Source organism: Bombina bombina, chromosome 5 (genome assembly GCF_027579735.1).
Source record: "Bombina bombina isolate aBomBom1 chromosome 5, aBomBom1.pri, whole genome shotgun sequence".
Classification (NCBI taxonomy): Eukaryota; Metazoa; Chordata; class Amphibia; order Anura; family Bombinatoridae; genus Bombina; species Bombina bombina.
The window spans coordinates 682,185,279-682,206,435 of record NC_069503.1 but is presented as its reverse complement, the minus strand read 5'-3'; the positions used below and the strand labels follow the sequence as shown (position 1 = coordinate 682,206,435).

General features: G+C 38.7%; 1 protein-coding gene across 1 annotated transcript in view; it reads right to left on the bottom strand.

The window, feature by feature from the left end:
* The window catches only part of LOC128660696 (leukocyte elastase inhibitor), a 66,408-nt gene that overhangs the window by 23,957 nt on the left and 21,294 nt on the right, over nt 1-21,157 (bottom strand). Inside the window, exons 5-7 of the mRNA XM_053714652.1 lie at nt 9,404-9,532; nt 7,705-7,822; nt 6,338-6,480 (exon numbers count right to left, since the gene is read on the bottom strand). Of these exons, the coding sequence (XP_053570627.1) occupies nt 6,338-6,480; nt 7,705-7,822; nt 9,404-9,532 (390 nt within the window). The remainder of the gene's footprint in view (nt 1-6,337; nt 6,481-7,704; nt 7,823-9,403; nt 9,533-21,157) is intronic.

Sequence of the window (21,157 nt, the reverse complement as noted above, 5' to 3'; positions counted from 1 at the left end):
CTTGTGCAATTATGGCACAAATGGTTGTAAATGCTTCTCTGGGATGTCCTTTGTTCAGAAATAGCAGACATATATGACTTTGGCGTTGCTTTTTGGTAATTAGAAAGTCGCTAAATGCTGCTGCGCATCACACGTGTATTATGGCTAGCAGTGAAGGGGTTAATTAGGTAGTTTGTAGGGAGCTTGCAGGGTTAATTTTAGCTTTAGTGTAGATATCAGCCTCCCACCTGACACATCCCACCCCCTGATCCCTCCCAAACAGCTCCCTTCCCTCCCCCACCCCACAATTGTCCCCGCCATCTTAAGTACTGGCAGAAAGTCTGCCAGTACTAAAATAAAAGTTTTTTTTTGTTTTTTTCTAAAAGAAAAAAAAAAGCATATTTACATATGCTGTGTTTAGGATCCCCCCTTAGCCCCCAACCTCCCTGATCCCCCCAAAACAGCTCTCTAAGCCTCCCCCTCTGCCTTATTGGGGGCCATCTTGGGTACTGGCAGCTGTCTGCCAGTACCCAGTTTGCACACAAACAAATGTTTATTTTTTTATTTTTTTTTATTTTTTTTGCAGGGCACCCCACGGTCCCCCACGGACCAACCCCCACCACCTAAATGACTCCTAAGGTTTTTTTTTACATTCTAAGTCCCACTTTTATTTTGTTTTGGGACACATTTTTCTGTAGTGTAGCGGTTCCCACCCGCTCCCTCCCAGTGCACGCGCCCGCCCCCGCCCCCTCGTGCACGTGCGCGCGCCCGCGCGCGCCCCCGGACTCCCCCGCCCACGATCCCGCCCCCCTCCACATGACCAGGGCCATCGATGGCCGCCACCCACCTCCCACACCGGCTCCCACCCACCAACGATACCGGCCATCGATGTCCGGTGCAGAGAGGGCCACAGAGTGGCTCTCTCTGCATCGGATGGCCGTAGAAGTTATTGCAGGATGCCTCCATATCGAGGCATCACTGCAATAACCGGAAAGCAGCTGGAAGCGAGCAGGATCGCTTCCAGCTGCTTTCCACACCGAGGACGTGCAGGGTACGTCCTCAGGCGTTAACTGCCTTTTTTCTGAGGACGTACCCTGCACGTCCTCAGTCATTAAGGGGTTAAAGGACAGAAACTTAGGGCAAGTGAGTGACAACCCCATGGTTTGTGCATAGAATGCAGCAGTAAAATAATATATTGCAAGCCTTGTAGCAACAGCTACCAAGTAAGGGTGATAGCTATTATTTTCTTTGGGTGTTAAAGGAACACTGAACCCAAATTTTTTCTTTTGTGATTAAGCTAAAGCATGCAGTTTTAAGCAACTTTCTGATTTACTCCTATTATCAAAGGTTCTTCATTGGTATTTTTATTTGAAAAGCAAGAATGTAAGTTTAGATGCCGCCCATTTTTTTTATGAACAACCTGGGTTGTTATTGTTGATTGGTGGATACAATTATCCACCAATAAAAAAGTGCTATATATATATAGGGGTGTGTGTGTATATTTTACAAAATAGATTGCACTTTGCATGTCTTATTTTAAATTAAAATTGAAAGACTATCAGTTTCAGTTTCCCAGAGAGTGTTATTACTTTCTATGGGCCAGATAATCAAACATTCTCTAGTTTGGAGAGAGAATATAGTGCTTACTTAACAGGGGCAGAACTCACTGATTTTTCTAAGAAAAGGTGAGGAACCTGGAAATCCCAGAGAGATGAGAGATGCCTTCCATCAAAATTAATGAAGCTCTCTGTTATGTAGTTATTATGCAAATACTGTGACTCTGTTTGTTTATGGTAATATTGCATTGCCTTATACTTCCTGTTTTCCTGTTCCTACCTCTGACCTGGATGTAGTTCTTTAGTTCAATATGATTCCTCACACTAACAGCTTGTAGTGTCTTTATTTCTATCTGGGATACAAAATTTGACATTGGAGAGAAGGTAACTGGAGAATCCCTTGGGTTGATATAAAAGCTCCATTTGCATCAATTCCAAATGAAACTGATATGTGTTCACTACATTTTAACTTGCTTTTATCAATTTTTTAGTATATATTACTTTTCTGTTAGTTAAAATAAGTGTATTGTGAATTTTGAGCAAACTTCACCTACATACAGCTGATGAAACAAATCAGCGAGACCAGCTTGTTTAAAATGCTTAGAAAATGTCACAAGACTTGTGAGATAGCTTCAGATATACCCTGGGAACTCCCCTGTTCAGCCCAAGGAAATGCACTTTGCCTCCCACTTTCTAAAACTGTCAGTTTACAATGGAGAAAATACAAAATGCAATGTAATTTGTAGTTATTAAAGTAACACAGAAACTTTCAAAGCGTAATCAGAATGTGTAAAATCACTGCTAGATCAAAATTTTAATGTATTAAAATACAAATGAGAAAGTGCAAAGCTTAAATGCAATAATACTGAAAGGACCTAATCTGAAACGTATAGTAATATAAAATACAATGCACAAAGTGTAAGTGCCGCAAAACCCTCATATCATTAGTGCTATATTACACTGGACTTGTCTCTGCTTCACATACATAAATGAGAGAGATCTCATTGTGCTGGAGAGTTCCACACTTTATCTTTTACAAATTCAGTTAGTTCAGCCTATGTGAATTCTGAACTACAATTTCTTTCCAAGCAGGAGAATCTTTGAATATCAGGGCCTAATAGAGCAAAGCACATCTGAAGATAAAAGTGGCTAAAAATGACATGCTCTATCTGAATCTTGCAAGTTTCATTTTGACTTTCCTATCCCTTTAACTTATATTACCCCCTCAAACTACAACTATCTCTTATTGTGACCTGACCCCACCAACATGTACTTTTATACTTTTCTAAGAATATATTAGAGTCATTCTAAGAGTAACTGAGCTGTTTTACATGCACAGCACACTCATGTTACTAGGAGGACGGGGGTTGAAGGGCTTTCCCAAAATCAGGTCAGCCTAAATAAAACCTCAACATTATAGACTGGAGCAGAAAGAAAATAACTAAAGATATCTTTCAAATCAGCAGCGACTACAGTAGCAGCAGTATAAGTAAATATTAATGATGGATGTCACAAAAATCTTTATATACAAAGCAGAATGCAAAAATAAATATAATATATGTGAAGTTAGATATATATATATAGTGACGTGCAGTGAGGTCAGAGGCTAGTGAGGCACTGGCTATGATAAGCCAATAGAATTGTGTACTGAGCATGTGCTTGAATGACAACTGTACGCACCAATCATCTTCTCTGTATTATCTGTATGCACCTAGATCAATGACAGGTACATGCAGAAAGTACAGGTTTTGAACACAAAGGGGCCCATTTATCAAGCTCCATATGGAGCTTGTGGGCCCGTGTTTCTGGTGAGTCTTCAGGCTCGCCAGAAACAGCAGTTATGAAGCAGCGGTCACAAAGACCGCTGCTCCATAACCCTGTCCACCTGCTCTGACCAGGCGGACAGGAATCACCGGAATTCAACCCGATCGAGTACGATCGGGTTGATTGACACCTCCCTGCTGGCGAGTCTGCAGGGGGTGGAGTTGCACCAGCAGCTCTTGTGAGCTGCTGGTGCAATGCTGAATACGGAGAGTGGAGATCAGGTCCGCAAAACCTATGATAAATAGGCCCCAAAGCACGAGCATTTTAATAAAGTGGACATATGATGACATAAAAAAGATACAGTAAACAAATGACAGCTAGAGATAAAATGTTACCCCTCAGCCAAAGGAATAAAGCCAATGTTTCACACACACACACACATACACAAGCACAAACACACACACACATAAATACACTAGCACAAACACACATACACAAGCACAAACACACACATACATACATAAGCACACACAAAACATAAATACACAAATACACAAGCACAAACACACATACACAAGCACAAACACACACGCACATAAATACACAAGCATAAACACACACACAAATACACAAGCAAAAAAACACATACATACACAAACACACACATAAGCACAAACACACATAAATACACAAACACATATACACAAGCACAAACACACACACACACATAAATACACAAGCACAAACACGCATACACAAGCACAAAAACACACATAAATACACAAGCACAAACACACATACACAAGCACAACCACACATACACAAGCACACACATACAAATACACAAGCACAAACACTAACACACACATAAATACACAAGCACAAACACAAGCACAAACACACACACACACACATACGCAAACACACATAAATACACAAACACATATACACAAGCACAAACACACACACATAAATACACAAACACACATACACAAGCACGCACACACATAAATACACAAGCACAAACACACATACACAAATACACAAGCACAGCCACAGATACACAAGTACAAACACACACACATAAGCACAAACACACATACATACACAAGCACAAACACATACCCTCTGGTAACTGCAGTTTCTGTCAGTCAATGTGTAGTTGTGTACCATAAATATTAGAAACCCACCCACAGCAAGTAAGGAAATACGTTTAAAAATGCTTTTAAAACTCTCCTCAGTAAGACAGCTGCTAGTTTTACATTCCCTGCTGAAGTTAGTTGAGTTATTTAGCAGAAGTAGTTCCCTGCTCACAGTTCTGTTAGAGAGAGGCACAGATCAACAACAGGCTGCTCTGATTTATTTGCCATGCTGAGGTGACCATGTATCGTACTAAACAGAGGAGGGAATCCTGACATGTATATTACAGCCCTATGAGAAAGACACTGGGGCCTATCACAGACTCTGGGGCCTATCTATCAAGCTCCGAATGGAGCTTGAGGCCCCGTGTTTCAGGCTCGCCAGAAACACCAGTTATGAAGCAGCGGTCCAAAGACCGCTGCTCCATAACCTGTCTGCCTGCTCTGAGCAGGCGGACAGACATCGCCACAATTCAACCTGATCGAGTACAATCGGGTTGATTGAAAGCTCCCTGCTGGTGGCCGATTGGTGATTGGCCGCGAGTCAGCAGGGGGTGGCGTTGCACCAGCAGCTCTTGTGAGCTGCTGGTGCAATGTTAAATGTGGAGAGCGTATTGCTCTCCGCATTTAGCGAGGTCTTGCGGACCTGATCCGCAGTATCGGATCAGGTCCGCAAGACCTTTAATAAATAGGGACCTTTGTAAGCACCATGATGAAGGCAAATGGACGGTCACAGCTGTTACCTTAATAATCCTGCAGAGCAGCCCAGTCATAAAACTCTTCTCAGTAAGAAGATAAGGTGACTGCTAATTTTACCGTCCCTGCTGGAATGCAGGATTCATTGGCAGAAGTAGTTCCAGGCTAACAGTTCAACCTGTAAGAGAGGTTCTGCACAGATCACACATTGCTTACACGGGCTGCTCTGGTCAGATAGCTTTATTTGCCATGCCGAGGTGACTATCAGCTCTGTTTTGCAGAGCGCTCTAAATAGTCACCTCGGCATGGCAAATAAATCAATCTGAGCAGAGCAGCCCGTGTAAGCAATGTGTGATCTGTGCAGCACCTCTCTTACAGGTTGAACTGTTAGCAGTGCATGTCTAACTATTATTTGTGCACATTATTTTTATTATAATATACCTTGATGTCATCAATGTATATTATAATAAAAATAATGTGCACAAATAATAGTAATACACATTCACTAAGAGAATCCCTGCTGTATAGATGTCAGATGTCCCCTGGCTTTAATCCAGGGCTGACTTTCACGGTCTTAGTTACTTATCGGTAGGGCAGGGGCCAGGCAGCAGCTGATCTCTTGATGTTGAATCGATGATGATCACAAGTCAAGACGGGCTCAAGATGGATGACAGATCACAGGAGGCAGCAGTCTCTCCTTTCCGCCAGTAACGCTCTGTCAGTGCTGCTCAGGGAGCCAATCAATGCCGGTCATGTTCTCCTGGTGCTATCAATCACCAGGAGAACATGACTGTCTCTGATTGGCTACCTTTCTAGGAGGCATGAAGAGGGCTCCCTCCTATTGGTCCCAATTTCCTGTGCTGATATATAGACAGCAAACAGGTGGCACTTCATCAAGCCTTTTGCCATTACCCATGTAGCACAATGGAGAGATGCAGTCTTGTACACTGCCTATCCATAGCGTTACATGGGGAGGAAAAAAAATTGACTTTTTTATTTGACAATTTTTTTTTATTTATTTAAATTGAATTAAACTTTGGCCCCATATGGGAGGGGAAGCACTGCCTCCCCTGCCTCCTATGACTGCATGTCCCAATATATATATTAATTTAAACACACTTATAGCTTCACCAAATGCAGTTTATTTGTGCCTTACAAACATATTTATTAACAGCTTGTTGATAGAAATCCAGAAGAACATACCTTATTCAGATGGAAAGGTTCATCCTTTGTTGCTTTTTTATCAAATTGTTCCATCCATTTTCCCTTAAAGTACACTGCATTTACTAAAACTAACACTGTATCACCACTAATGGTACCACTGGCAAACAATTCCTTGATTTTATCTGAAAGGAGAAGAAAACATGATGTGCAAATAAGAGCAACACACACATAAATCTAAATTTACACTGGATATGTTTATTGTAGTTAGTAATACTTTTCAGTGCTGAAAAAAAGAGTATTATCTTTATACCACAATAAATCAGCTTACATTTCAAAACTCTATGCTTCACCATTAAACAGTATTATGTTAGGTCCATGAAAAGTAAAAACAAATGACTAATTATGGTTCATATTCAACAATTAATCTTTTAATGTTTTTTTTTTTCAGTAAGCTAATCGAAACCTATTTGAAGCATTGCTATCTGAATCGTTCGAATCAACTGAGTTACTTATATAATATTATTGGAAAAGCTGTGTTATGAAAGATTTACAGATTTGATTTGTGCAGGGGATTTCATGGAAGCAAAATATCTAAAGGTCAAAGTTGACATAAAACATGACAGTAAACTAAGTCAGTATTGGTGATGACTAATAATGTCAATTAATGGCATGTACAATTAACAATTTCAGAGGTTGTTATGTAATTTTGTATGTACAAACATTTCATTGTGCTTGCAAAAGTAAGAAAAACCCAAGTTGTTCATCAAAAATGGGCCAGAATCTAAACTTACATTCTTGCTTTTTAAATAAAAAAACCAAGAGAACGAAGAACGTTTGATAATACGAGTAAATTAGAAAGTTGCTTAAAATTGCATGCTCTATCTGAATCACAAAAGAAGAAATTGCGTTTAGTGTCCCTTTAAGGAGGGTGAAAAGGGGGGGGGGGTGTTTATGTGGATTTTTTTTGTGTGGAACAGTTAGCCAGAGATCTGAGGATGCAGTAATCATTCTAGCATAAATCACGATTGCGCTCAAACGATCGCGTTTACTTTCAACTTGTAATATGAGCAATAAACCCAAGGAGCGCAAACACCATTGATAAACCCCTTATTGCTTGCACGTAACTGTTAGTGCTTCCCCCGTAATCTGGCCCATATTGTATATTTAGACACAACAACCATTATGAAGCGTCAGTATAATTACATATAAAGCAAATAATGTATGAGTTTTCATAAGCTTTTTTGTGTTTTATAGAGTCAAGAAATGTTGTGAGTGAACATATATGATAGTGATAATTTTTTATATTTGGAGGAAATTTGCAATATAATTTTTTAAATTTTGTGATCATTTTGGTAATTAGCTGGATAATAGCTGTGTATTGGCAAATGTTGTATGTTATTACTAACCTTTTGTTTGACTTTCAACCCAAGCATTTATTTTAGTTCTAGCTTTTTCAGGATCTTTCTGAAAATCTACAGCTTCTGCCTTGGCGTTCAACAGCTCTTCAGTACACTGTTTAAATTGCTGTAATGTAGGAATTTCAAATATTATGGTTAAGCTAATTAAATACATTTACTTTTAGAAAAATCTCTTACGTGAAGAACAGGCACATTAGTATACCAGAAATGTTTTTGCTTTGTTATTGCAAGCACATTTTAATACAAATAAACATACTCTACTCTTTTTTTTTAAATACAATAAAGAAAGAAATTAATGATTATAAGTTTTTTTTTCTTTATTGTATTTAAAAAACATATATTTTAAATTGCAAAATAATTTATATCTGTGATGTTAGATCATGATTTTGTTAATTTAATGCAGCCCATGTCCATGTCCTAAGACTAATCTAAGTGAATCTAAGTGAATATTGCATGTATATTAACTAGATATGTGCGATTCGGTTCGGTTCGATTCGGAAATTTGGAAAATTTGGCAAATTCGTCTATTCGAATCGAACCGAATTTCCGAATTAAAATTTTACCGAATTTTCCGAATCGAACCGAATCAAATCGAATCGATTCGTAAATTCGGATGGCCATTGAATTACACTAGTATTGTACAGTATGTTAGGTTAACACCTAATATACAGTATAATACTAGTCTAATCCCACCTAACACTTACCGAAATGCCGAATTTATGAACCGAATCGAATCGAACCGAATCCAGCCGAATTTCTTCGAATCCGAATGAATCCGAAATGAATCCGAAACGAATTGATTCAACATTTTCCGAATTCGAATCGATACGAACCAAACTTTGAAAAATTCTGAATCGATCCGAACCGAACCAAATTTTTTCGCCATGCACATGTCTAATATTAACGAAGTTGGAACATTTCAGTACTTTGATTTAAGGATTGGGATATTTCTCTTCTAGCACCAAATGTGTACTAATGAGGACGTAGGAGAAAGAAAATTGGGGCAGATCCAATATACGTATCAGTTTGGGTTGGTATAATATCACTGATACATCAGTTCAATAAGATTATAAATGTGCTCCATTTATTCTCTGTGTTTTTATGTGAGAACAAATTGACCTCCATTTATTAACAAGAGGTCAGACAAGGTTCCTTGGCAGGTTCCTGTTCCAAGGGGGTAAAGGACATCCACTGCAGGAAGTTACAACTCCAAAATAAATCTCTTGTGCATCCCCAGCTTGTCATTCATCCTGGACAGATCAGTGTAGGATGTTTAATTCCACCTACTCTGGGGTGGTGGAGAGGGTATGAAGCAGTGTTTTGCTGCTCCTTAACTTACGGATGCAGGCTCACATAAACTGGCCTTTGCCATAAGGGCTCTCAAACTTAATTTGCAGCTTGATAAATGGAGGCCAAAGTCCTTATTTATGTATTTTAAGCTTGCCTTAAAGGGACATTAAACACTAAATACATTTTATAAGCATAATAATGATGTTATTATCCGCCTCCCTTTAGTCATGACAACACTAAATCCAGTATAGATTCACTCTTAATTGGTTAATTTGTAAATTGTGACATTTAGTCATCTTCTAGTGCATACAAAAATGTATTTCAATTTGCTGTACTGCTAATAATATTTTCCAGAAGACAAAATATATCAAAGTCTATATAAATAATTATGACTTACTTCTTTTAATTCAAAGTCTTGTTTAACATACATTCGATTTGCTGCGCTCAGTTCATACAGGTTGCTTTGCTGATTTAGCTCTTGAAGAAGCTGTTTCATTGCTTGGAGCACAACGTTAGCTTGGCAAACCTGAAAGAAAACACAGTGAATTTATTATAAGATCAAAGATTTCAATTTTGGGTAACCTTTTCTTTTTCTACTCTAAGCACCACTTAAAGAGACCGAGCGGTGTGTCTCTCTTTAATCTGCTTGGTTAGACATTTTATGATATACTTGTAAATCTAATAGAAGTTCTTTAATTTCCCACTCCATTCCTATGGGTAGTGAGAGCTGTCATCTCCCTATACCATATTATTTAATAGTATATTGTTTCAGAATCCCTGCATTTGTAGGAATAGAGCAATAATGTTTCTCTCAATGAGCTATAGGGAAAGGTAATAATTAAGACAGCTCCCACTATAGAAGGAGCTTAGCGGCTCAGGGTAGCTATAGCTATACCTATTGCTTCTACTATTTTTTGATCGTTATTATCATCTCTGTTGAGCTTAGATATTTTTAACCAGCATGCGTGTCGGTATGTCTGAATTTATAATCTAATAAAATGATGGAATGAATGAATGATAAATTAAATAAACACTAATTCACTAACTTTAATTGGGATAAAGACATTTTTGAGGGGCCACCTCCAAGTTGCAACTCATATTTAATAGTTAAGTGTTACTATAAATAGCAATTGTCATGACAAACCTCATAATTTTACATAGTGCACAGAAAGAATTATGAGGTACTTAATTAAACAATAATTTTTCATCTGGTTTGACCTTGGACTGACTTCTGGATTATGATTTTTGTCTAAACACCTACTGTGTTTTGTGAACTGTGTTGGTTTCCTTACTTTTGATGCTTAGAACTGTGAACCTGTTTATACTTCTGAGTGGCTAAATAGGGTTGTATGAGAAAGCAATCCTTTAGCTAATGCCAGTTCTGCATTTTAACAAACCAATAGGGCAGCTACCTGGAGGATATATTGCCTTAAAACAACTGCAGATACAATATCTGGTTGATCTGGCATCAGTAAAAGCATTAAAAGACTTTGGGGGGTAGTTATCAACGTGTCAACTTTCCTGCCTTCGCCGGCCCAATACGCCCGCCTAAGCTCGCCTCATATCGCCACCGCAGACCTGAAAAATTTCGCCTAAGTTATCAAATAAAGCTGTCAAAAAGCCGTGGGGCGATGAGCAGCTGACTGTGAGAGTTATCACTCATCCGATCTCGCTGCTCTTCGGCTTTTTCCCAGCTTTATTGCTAGCCTGTCACTAAGCACTCACACTAACTACACTGTTCTACCCCCTATACCGGCGCCCCCGGAGCCCCCCGCAACTAAATAAAGTTATTAACCCCTAAACCGCCGCTCCTAGACCCTCCCGCAACTCTGATAAATGTATTAACCCCTAAACCGCCGCTCCTAGACCCTGCCGCAACTCTGATAAATGTATTAACCCCTAAACCGCCGCTCCCGGACACCGCTGCCACCTACATTATACCTATTAACCCCTATCCTGCCCCCCCTACACCGTCGCCACCTATAATAAATTTATTAACCCCTATCCTGCCCCCCGCTACACCACCGCCACTGTAATAAATTTATTAACCCCTAAACTTAAGTCTAACACTAACCCTAACACCCCCCTAACTTAAATATTAATTAAATAAATCTAAATAATATTTCTATTATGACCTAAATTAATCCTATTTAAAACTAAATACTTACCTTTAAAATAAACCCTAATATAGCTACAATATAAATAATAATTATATTGTAGCTATCTTAGGATTTATATTTATTTTACAGGTAACTTTGTATTTATTTTAGCTAGTTAGAATAGTTATTAAATAGTTATTAACTATTTAATAACTACCTAGCTAAAAGAAATACAAAATTACCTGTAAAATAAATCCTAACCTAAGTTACAATTAAACCTAACACTACACTATCATTAAATAAATTAAATAAATGACCTACAAATAACTACAATTAAATACAATTACATAAACTAACTAAAGTACAAAAAATAAAAAAGCTAAGTTACAAAAAAAAAAAATAGGTTACAAACAATTTAAAAATATTACAACAATTTTAAGCTACTTACACCTAATTTAAGCCCCCTAATAAAATAACAAACCCCCCCAAAATAAAAAAATGCCCTACCCTATTCTAAATTAAAAAAGTTCAAAGCTCTTTTACCTTACCAGCCCTTAAAAGGGCCATTTGTGGGGCATGCCCCAAAGAATTCAGCTCTTTTGCCTGTAAAAGAAAAATACAACCCCCCCCAACATTAAAACCCACCACCCACATACCCCTAATCTAACCCAAACCCCCCTTAAAATAACCTAACACTAATCCCCTGAAGATCATCCTACCTTTAGTCGTCTTCACTCAGCCGAGCCACCGATGGAACTGAAGAGGAGACCCGGACCGGCAGAAGTGATCCTCCAAGCGGCGCTGAAGAAATCTTCCATCCGATGAAGTGATCCTCCAAGCGGCGCTAAAAAAGTCTTCCATCCGGGCGATGTCATCTTCCAAGAGGCGCTGAAGAAGTCTTCTATCCGGGCGATGTCATCTTCCAAGCCGGGTCTTGAATCTTCATCCCGCCGACGCGGAACATCCTTCTTTACCGACGGACTACCGACGAATGAAGGCTCCTTTAAGGGACGTCATCCAAGATGGCGTCCCTTCAATTCCGATTGGCTGATAGGATTCTATCAGCCAATCGGAATTAAGGTAGGAAAAATCTGATTGGCTGATTGAATCAGCCAATCAGATTCAAGTTCAATCCGCTTGGCTGATCCAATCAGCCAATCAGATTGAGCTCGCATTCTATTGGCTGTTTCGATCAGCCAATAGAATGCAAACTTTTTTAATTTAGAATAGGGTAGGGCATTTTTTTATTTTGGGGGGGTTTGTTATTTTATTAGGGGGCTTAGATTAGATGTAAGTAGCTTAAAATTGTTGTAATATTTTTAAAATGTTTGTAACCTATTTTTTTTATTTTTTGTAACTTAGCTTTTTTTATTTTTTGTACTTTAGTTAGTTTATGTAATTGTATTTAATTGTAGTTATTTGTAGGTCATTTATTTAATGATAGTGTAGTGTTAGGTTTAATTGTAACTTAGGTTAGGATTTATTTTACAGGTGATTTTGTATTTCTTTTAGCTAGGTAGTTATTAAATAGTTAATAACTATTTAATAACTATTCTAACTAGCTAAAATAAATACAAAGTTACCTGTAAAATAAATATAAATCCTAAGATAGCTACAATATAATTATTATTTATTTTACAGGTAAGTATTTAGTTTTAAATAGGAATAATTTATTTAATGATAGTGTAGTGTTAGGTGTAATTGTAACTTAGGTTAGTTTTTATTTTACAGGTACATTTCTCTTTATTTTAGCTAGGTAAGCTATTAAATAGTTAATAACTATTTAATAGCTATTGTACCTAGTTAAAATAAATTGAAAGATGTCTGTAAAATAAATATAAATCCTAAGATAGCTACAATATAATTATAATTTATATTGTAGCTATATTAGGGTTTATTTTAAAGGTAAGTATTTAGTTTTAAATAGGATTAATTTAGTTCATAATAGAAATATTATTTAGATTTATTTAATTAATATTTAAGTTAGGGGGGTGTTAGGGTTAGTGTTAGACTTAGGTTTAGGGGTTAATAAATTTATTACAGTGGCGGCGGTGTAGTGGGGGGCAGGATAGGGGTTAATAAATGTATTATAGGTGACGACGGTGTAGGGGGGCAGATTAGGGGTTAATAAATTTAATATAGGTTGCGGCAGGGTCAGGGAGCGGCTGTTTAGTTGTTAATACATATATTATAGTTGCGGTGGGCTCCGGGAGCGGCGGTTTAGGGGTTAATATGTATAGAGTAGCTTGCGGTGGGCTCCGGGAGCGGCGGTTTAGGGGGTAATAACTTTATTTAGTTGCGGCGGTGTAGGGGGCACAGATTAGTGGTGTTTAGACTCGGGGTGCATGTTAGGGTGTTAGGTGCAGACATCTCCCATAGAAATCAATGGGATGTCTGTCAGCAGCGAACTTGTACTTTCGCTATGGTCAGACTCCCATTGATTCCTATGGGATCCACCGCCTCCAGGGTGGCGGATTGAAAACCATATACGCTGGGCCGTAAAAGTGCCGAGGGTACCTGCTAGTTTTTTGATAACTAGCAAAAGTAGTCAGATTGTGCCGCACTTGTGTGTGGAACATCTGGAGTGACGTAAGAATCGATCTGTGTCGGACTGAGTCCGGCGGATCAAAGTTTACGTCACAAAATTCTACTTTTGCTGGTCTCTAGCCTTTGATAACTAAGGCAAATCAGCCTCGCCACAAATACACTGCGGAATTCCAGCGTATTTGAGGTTGACGGCTTGATAACTAGGCCTCTTCATGTCATCTACAAAGGAGAAATAGGTTATAAATGCCAACTTTTTTTTTAACCCCAATCCACCCTCCATAGGAAAAGAGATTCCAGGATCAAATGGTAACACTTCAAAAACAGTAGACCCCAAGGTAATTCATCACCCTCCTAGAATAAATCCGGCAACTACATAGAAGACAAGTGGTCCAGAGCACCAAAAATACAGCATGGAGGATCTGATCTTTAAGATGTATCTGCATGCACAGTGGTCACCTAATCTCCTACCTCATCACATACAGTCATTGACTGTGGTTCACAAAAGGAGAAAAAGATAGAAATGCTGCAGCAAAGTCACAAGCATAGGTGACACTGACATAGAGATTTTGGAGGATTCTAGATCCAAACTTTTTGCAATATCTATGTCCACAAAATCTTTATCCCTTCACTTACCCATACAGGGGAACAAGTATACAAAGGTAGCTGGTAAATTATGCTTCTTCTTGAGATCATTCTCATCTTTTTCATTGAGGTTTGGCTTACAGATCTATAAATCATATCTATTTAGGTATTTCAGTGTTCATTATCTATGATTTTCGTATTGGTAATCTAATCACCCTCTTAACTGTCAAATCATGAGAGATAGTTGAATTAAAAAAGCACATCTATTGCTATATCTAATAAACTATTACGCCTAGATTTAGAGTTCTGCGGCCAAAGGGGTGCATTAGCTACGCATGCTTTTTTCTGGCCGCACCTTTTAAATACCGCTGGTATTGAGAGTTCACAGAATGGCTGCGTTAGGCTCCAAAAAAGGAGCGTAGAGCATATTTAACGCAACTTCAAATCTCGATACCAGCGGTGCTTATGGACGCGGCCAGCTTCAAAAACGTGCTCGTGCACGATTCCCCCATAGAAAACAATGGGGCTGTTTGAGCTGAAAAAAAACCTAACACCTGCAAAAAAGCCGCGTTCAGCTCCTAACGCAGCCCCATTGTTTGCTATGAGGAAACACTTCCTACGTCTGCACCTAACACTCTAACATGTACCCTGAGTCTAAACACCCCTAACCTTACACTTATTAACCCCTATTCTGCTGCCCCCGCTATCGCTGACCCCTGCATATTAATATTAACCCCTAATCTGCCGCTCCGTAAACCGCCGCTACTTACATTATCCCTATGTACCCCTAATCTGCTGCCCCTAACACCGCCGACCCCTATATTATATTTATTAACCCCTAATCTGCCCCTCACAACGTCGCCTCCACCTGCCTACACTTATTAACCCCTAATCTGCCGAGCGGACCGCACCGCTATTATAATAAAGTTATTAACCCCTAATCCGCCTCACTAACCCTATAATAAATAGTATTAACCCCTAATCTGCCCTCCCTAACATCGCCGACACCTAACTTCAAACATTAACCCCTAATCTGCCGACTGGAGCTCACCGCTATTCTAATAAATGTATTAACCCCTAAAGCTAAGTCTAACCCTAACACTAACACCCCCCTAAGTTAAATATAATTTAAATCTAAGGAAATTAATTAACTCTTATTAAATAAATTAATCCTATTTAAAGCTAAATACTTACCTGTAAAATAAACCCTAATATAGCTACAATATAAATTATAATTATATTATAGCTATTTTAGGATTAATATTTATTTTACAGGTAACTTTGTATTTATTTTAACCAGGTACAATAGCTATTAAATAGTTAAGAACTATTTAATAGCTAAAATAGTTAAAATAATTACAAAATTACCTGTAAAATAAATCCTAACCTAAGTTACAATTAAACCTAACACTACACTATCAATAAATAAATTAAATAAAATACCTACAATTACCTACAATTAAACCTAACACTACACTATCAATAAATAAATTAATGAAATAAAATACCTACAATTATCTACAATTAAACCTAACACTACACTATCAATAAATAAATTAAATACAATTCCTACAAATAAATACACTTAAATAAACTAACTAAAGTACAAAAAATAAAAAAGAACTAAGTTACAAAAAATAAAAAAATATTTACAAACATTAGAAAAAAATTACAACAATTTTAAACTAATTACACCTACTCTAAGCCCCCTAATACAATAACAAAGACCCCCAAAATAAAAAAATGCCCTACCTTATTCTAAATTACAAAAGTTCAAAGCTCTTTTACCTTACCAGCCCTGAACAGGGCCCTTTGCGGGGCATGCCCCAAAGAATTCAGCTCTTTTGCCTGTAAAAAAAACCATACAATACCCCCCCCAACATTACAACCCACCACCCACATACCCCTAATCTAACCCAAACCCTCCCTTAAATAAACCTAACACTAAGCCCCTGAAGATCTTCCTACCTTGTCTTCACCATGCCAGGTTCACCGATCGATCCAGAAGAGCCTCCGATGTCTTGATCCAAGCCCAAGCGGGGGGCTGAAGAGTGACGTCCATCCTCTGGCTGAAGTCTTGATCCAAGCGGGCAGAAGAGGATATGTTCTTCAATCCGATGACGACCGGCTGATCTTCAAGACCTCCATCGCGGATCCATCCTTCTTTTCCGACGACTTCCCGACGAATGACGGTTCCTTTAAGGGACGTCATCCAAGATGGCGTCCCTCGAATTCCGATTGGCTGATAGGATTCTATCAGCCAATCGGAATTAAGGTAGGAAAATTCTGATTGGCTGATGGAATCAGCCAATCAGAATCAAGTTCAATCCGATTGGCTGATTCAATCAGCCAATCAGATTGAGCTTGCATTCTATTGGCTGTTCCGATCAGCCAATAGAATGCGAGCTCAATCTGATTGGCTGATCGGATCAGCCAATCGGATTGAACTTGATTCTGATTGGCTGATTCCATCAGCCAATCAGAATTTTCCTACCTTAATTCCGATTGGCTGATAGAATCCTATCAGCCAATCGGAATTCGAGGGACGCCATCTTGGATGACGTCCCTTAAAGGAACCGTCATTTGTCGGGAAGTCGTCGGAGAAGAAGGATGGGTCCGCGATGGAGGTCTTGAAGATCAGCCGGTCGTCATCGGATTGAAGAACATAGAAGATGCGGCTTGGATGAAGATGTTTGCCGGTCCGGATGTCCTCTTCTGCCCGCTTGGATCAAGACTTCAGCCGGAGGATGGACGTCACTCTTCAGCCCCCCGCTTGGGCTTGGATCAAGACATCGGAGGCTCTTCTGGATCGATCGGTGAACCTGGCATGGTGAAGACAAGGTAGGAAGATCTTCAGGGGCTTAGTGTTAGGTTTATTTAAGGGGGGTTTGGGTTAGATTAGGGGTATGTGGGTGGTGGGTTGTAATGTTGGGGGGGGGGTATTGTATGTTTTGTTTTACAGGCAAAAGAGCTGAATTCTTTGGGGCATGCCCCGCAAAGGGCCCTGTTCAGGGCTGGTAAGATAAAAGAGCTTTGAACTTTTGTAATTTTGAATAGGTTAGGGAATTTTTTTATTTTGGGGGTCTTTGATTTTTTATTAGGGGCTTAGAGTAGGTGTAATTAGTTTAAAATTGTTGTAATTTTTTCTTATGTTTGTAAATATTTTTTTATTTTTTGTAACCTAGTTCTTTTTTATTTTTTTGTACTTTAGTTAGTTTATTTAATTGTACAGGGAGTGCAGAATTATTAGGCAAATGAGTATTTTGACCACATCATCCTCTTTATGCATGTTGTCTTACTCCAAGCTGTATAGGCTTGAAAGCCTACTACCAATTAAGCATATTAGGTGATGTGCATCTCTGTAATGAGAAGGGGTGTGGTCTAATGACATCAACACCCTATATCAGGTGTGCATAATTATTAGGCAACTTCCTTTCCTTTGGCAAAATGGGTCAAAAGAAGGACTTGACAGGCTCAGAAAAGTCAAAAATAGTGAGATATCTTGCAGAGGGATGCAGCACTCTTAAAATTGAAAAGCTTCTGAAGCGTGATCATCGAACAATCAAGCGTTTCATTCAAAATAGTCAACAGGGTCGCAAGAAGCGTGTGGAAAAACCAAGGCGCAAAATAACTGCCCATGAACTGAGAAAAGTCAAGCGTGCAGCTGCCAAGATGCCACTTGCCACCAGTTTGGCCATATTTCAGAGCTGCAACATCACTGGAGTGCCCAAAAGCACAAGGTGTGCAATACTCAGAGACATGGCCAAGGTAAGAAAGGCTGAAAGACGACCACCACTGAACAAGACACACAAGCTGAAACGTCAAGACTGGGCCAAGAAATATCTCAAGACTGATTTTTCTAAGGTTTTATGGACTGATGAAATGAGAGTGAGTCTTGATGGGCCAGATGGATGGGCCCGTGGCTGGATTGGTAAAGGGCAGAGAGCTCCAGTCCGACTCAGACGCCAGCAAGGTGGAGGTGGAGTACTGGTTTGGGCTGGTATCATCAAAGATGAGCTTGTGGGGCCTTTTCGGGTTGAGGATGGAGTCAAGCTCAACTCCCAGTCCTACTGCCAGTTTCTGGAAGACACCTTCTTCAAGCAGTGGTACAGGAAGAAGTCTGCATCCTTCAAGAAAAACATGGATTTTCATGCAGGACAATGCTCCATCACACGCGTCCAAGTACTCCACAGCATGGCTTGCAAGAAAGGGTATAAAAGAAGAAAATCTAATGACATGGCCTCCTTATTCACCTGATCTGAACCCCATTGAGAACCTGTGGTCCATCATCAAATGTGAGATTTACAAGGAGGGAAAACAGTACACCTCTGAACAGTGTCTGGGAGGCTGTGGTTGCTGCTGCACGCAATGTTGATGGTGAACAGATCAAAACACTGACAGAATCCATGGATGGCAGGCTTTTGAGTGTCCTTGCAAAGAAAGGTGGCTATATTGGTCACTGGTTTGTTTTTGTTTTGTTTTTGAATGTCAGAAATGTATATTTGTGAATGTTGAGATGTTATATTGGTTTCACTGGTAAAAATAAATAATTGAAATGGGTATATATTTGTTTTTTGTTAAGTTGCCTAATAATTATGCACAGTAATAGTCACCTGCACACACAGATATCCCCCTAAAATAGCTATAACTAAAAACAAACTAAAAACTACTTCCAAAACTATTCAGCTTTGATATTAATGAGTTTTTTGGGTTCATTGAGAACATGGTTGTTGTTCAATAATAAAATTAATCCTCAAAAATACAACTTGCCTAATAATTCTGCACTCCCTTTATTTATTTGTAGGAATTGTATTTAATTTATTTATTGATAGTGTAGTGTTAGGTTTAATTGTAGATAATTGTAGGTATTTTATTTAATTTATTTATTGATAGTGTAGTGTTAGGTTTAATTGTAACTTAGGTTAGGATTTATTTTACAGGTAATTTTGTAATATTTTAACTATTTTAGCTATTAAATAGTTCTTAACTATTTAATAGCTATTGTACCTGGTTAAAATAAATACAAAGTTGCCTGTAAAATAAATATAAATCCTAAAATAGCTATAATATAATTATAATTTATATTGTAGCTATATTAGGGTTTATTTTACAGGTAAGTATTTAGCTTTAAATAGGAATAATTTATTTAATAAGAGTTAATTTATTTCGTTAGATTTAAATTATATTTAATTTAGGGGGGTGTTAGTGTTAGGGTTAGACTTAGCTTTAGGGGTTAATACATTTATTACAGTAGCGGCGAGATTAGGTCGGCAGATTAGGGGTTAATAATTGAAGTTAGGTGTCAGCGATGTTAGGGAGGGCAGATTAGGGGTTAATACTATTTATTATAGGGTTATTGAGGCGGGAGTGAGGCGGATTAGGGGTTAATAACTTTATTATAGTAGCGGTGAGATCCGCTCGGCAGATTAGGGGTTAATAAGTATAGGCAGGTGGAGGCGACGTTGAGGGGGGCAGATTAGGGGTTAATAAATATAATATAGGGGTCGGCGGTGTTAGGGGCAGCAGATTAGGGGTACATAGCTATAATGTAGGTGGCGGCGCTTTGCGGTCGGCAGATTAGGGGTTAATTATTTAGGTAGCTGGCGGCGAAGTTGTGGGGGGCAGGTTAGAGGTTAATAAATATAATATAGGGGTCGGCGGTGTTAGGGGCAGCAGATTAGGGGTACATAAGTATAACGTAGGTGGCTGTCGGCAGATTAGGGGTTAAAAAAATTTAATAGAGTGGCGGCGATGTGGGGAGACCTCAGTTTAGGGGTACATAGGTAGTTTATGGGTGTTAGTGTACTTTAGAGCACAGTAGTTAAGAGCTTTATAAACCGGCGTTAGCCAAGAAAGCTCTTAACTACTGACTTTTTTCTGCGGCTGTAGTTTTATCGTTAGATTTCTAACGCTCACTTCAGCCACGACTCTAAATACCGGAATTAGAAAGATCCCATTGAAAAGATAGGATACGCAATTGACGTAAGGGGATCTGCGGTATGGAAAAGTTGCGGCTGGAAAGTGAGCGTTAGACCCTTTCCTGACTGACTCCAAATACCGGCGGTAGCCTAAAACCAGCGTTAGGAGCCTCTAACGCTGGTTTTGACGGCTACCGCCAAACTCTAAATCTAGGCCTTAGATAGTTTATTTAATAAATGTGCTAAGAAGATGAAAACAAATATCATGTGAAAAATCTTGATTTTATTCTATATTAGAAATCTATTGCATCACGCAAAATATATACAGTACCTATTAATACTTAGTACTACTAATTACTACAGTAGCCTAAAACATTGTTTTGGTTTGCCTAGAACATTTTTTGGGATGGTTACATAATATTCAATATTTTTATTCCTGAACACATCATTAATTGTTCCTTTAACAATGTAAAGTTCAGTTAGCCCCCTCCTATAACCCAGATTACAAGTCACGCAGCAAATCTGTAGCAAACACACAGCACATTTTGGCTTTTTTTGCAATTTCCATTGCGCTGCCATTACAAGTTTTAAAATAACGTACTTTTTGCGTGCGTTATGCTGTGTTAAGCCGTATACCACACACAAACCAAGTTCCGACTTGGCGTGCGCGTGCATGTATTCCCCCATAGAGATTAATGGAGAAAAAATGTTAAAAAAAAAAAACACCTGCGATCACATTCCCCATTGAAGGCCTAAAGACCCAACACCCCCAGACCCTACCTATTCAATCTTCAGTGTGCAGCTGGAGATCGCATGAAGAGACCCTCAGGGATTGTAATGTTAGGGGTTAATTGTTATATTTTTCATGTTAAAGAGCTGTTAGCTTTAGGGCAATGCCCTACAAAAGGCCCCTTTAAGTAATATTGGTAGTTTATCTGTAGATAAGATTTTTTTGTATTCTGGGGTGTTTTTTTATTTTTGGTTATTAGAATAGGAGTATTTTGT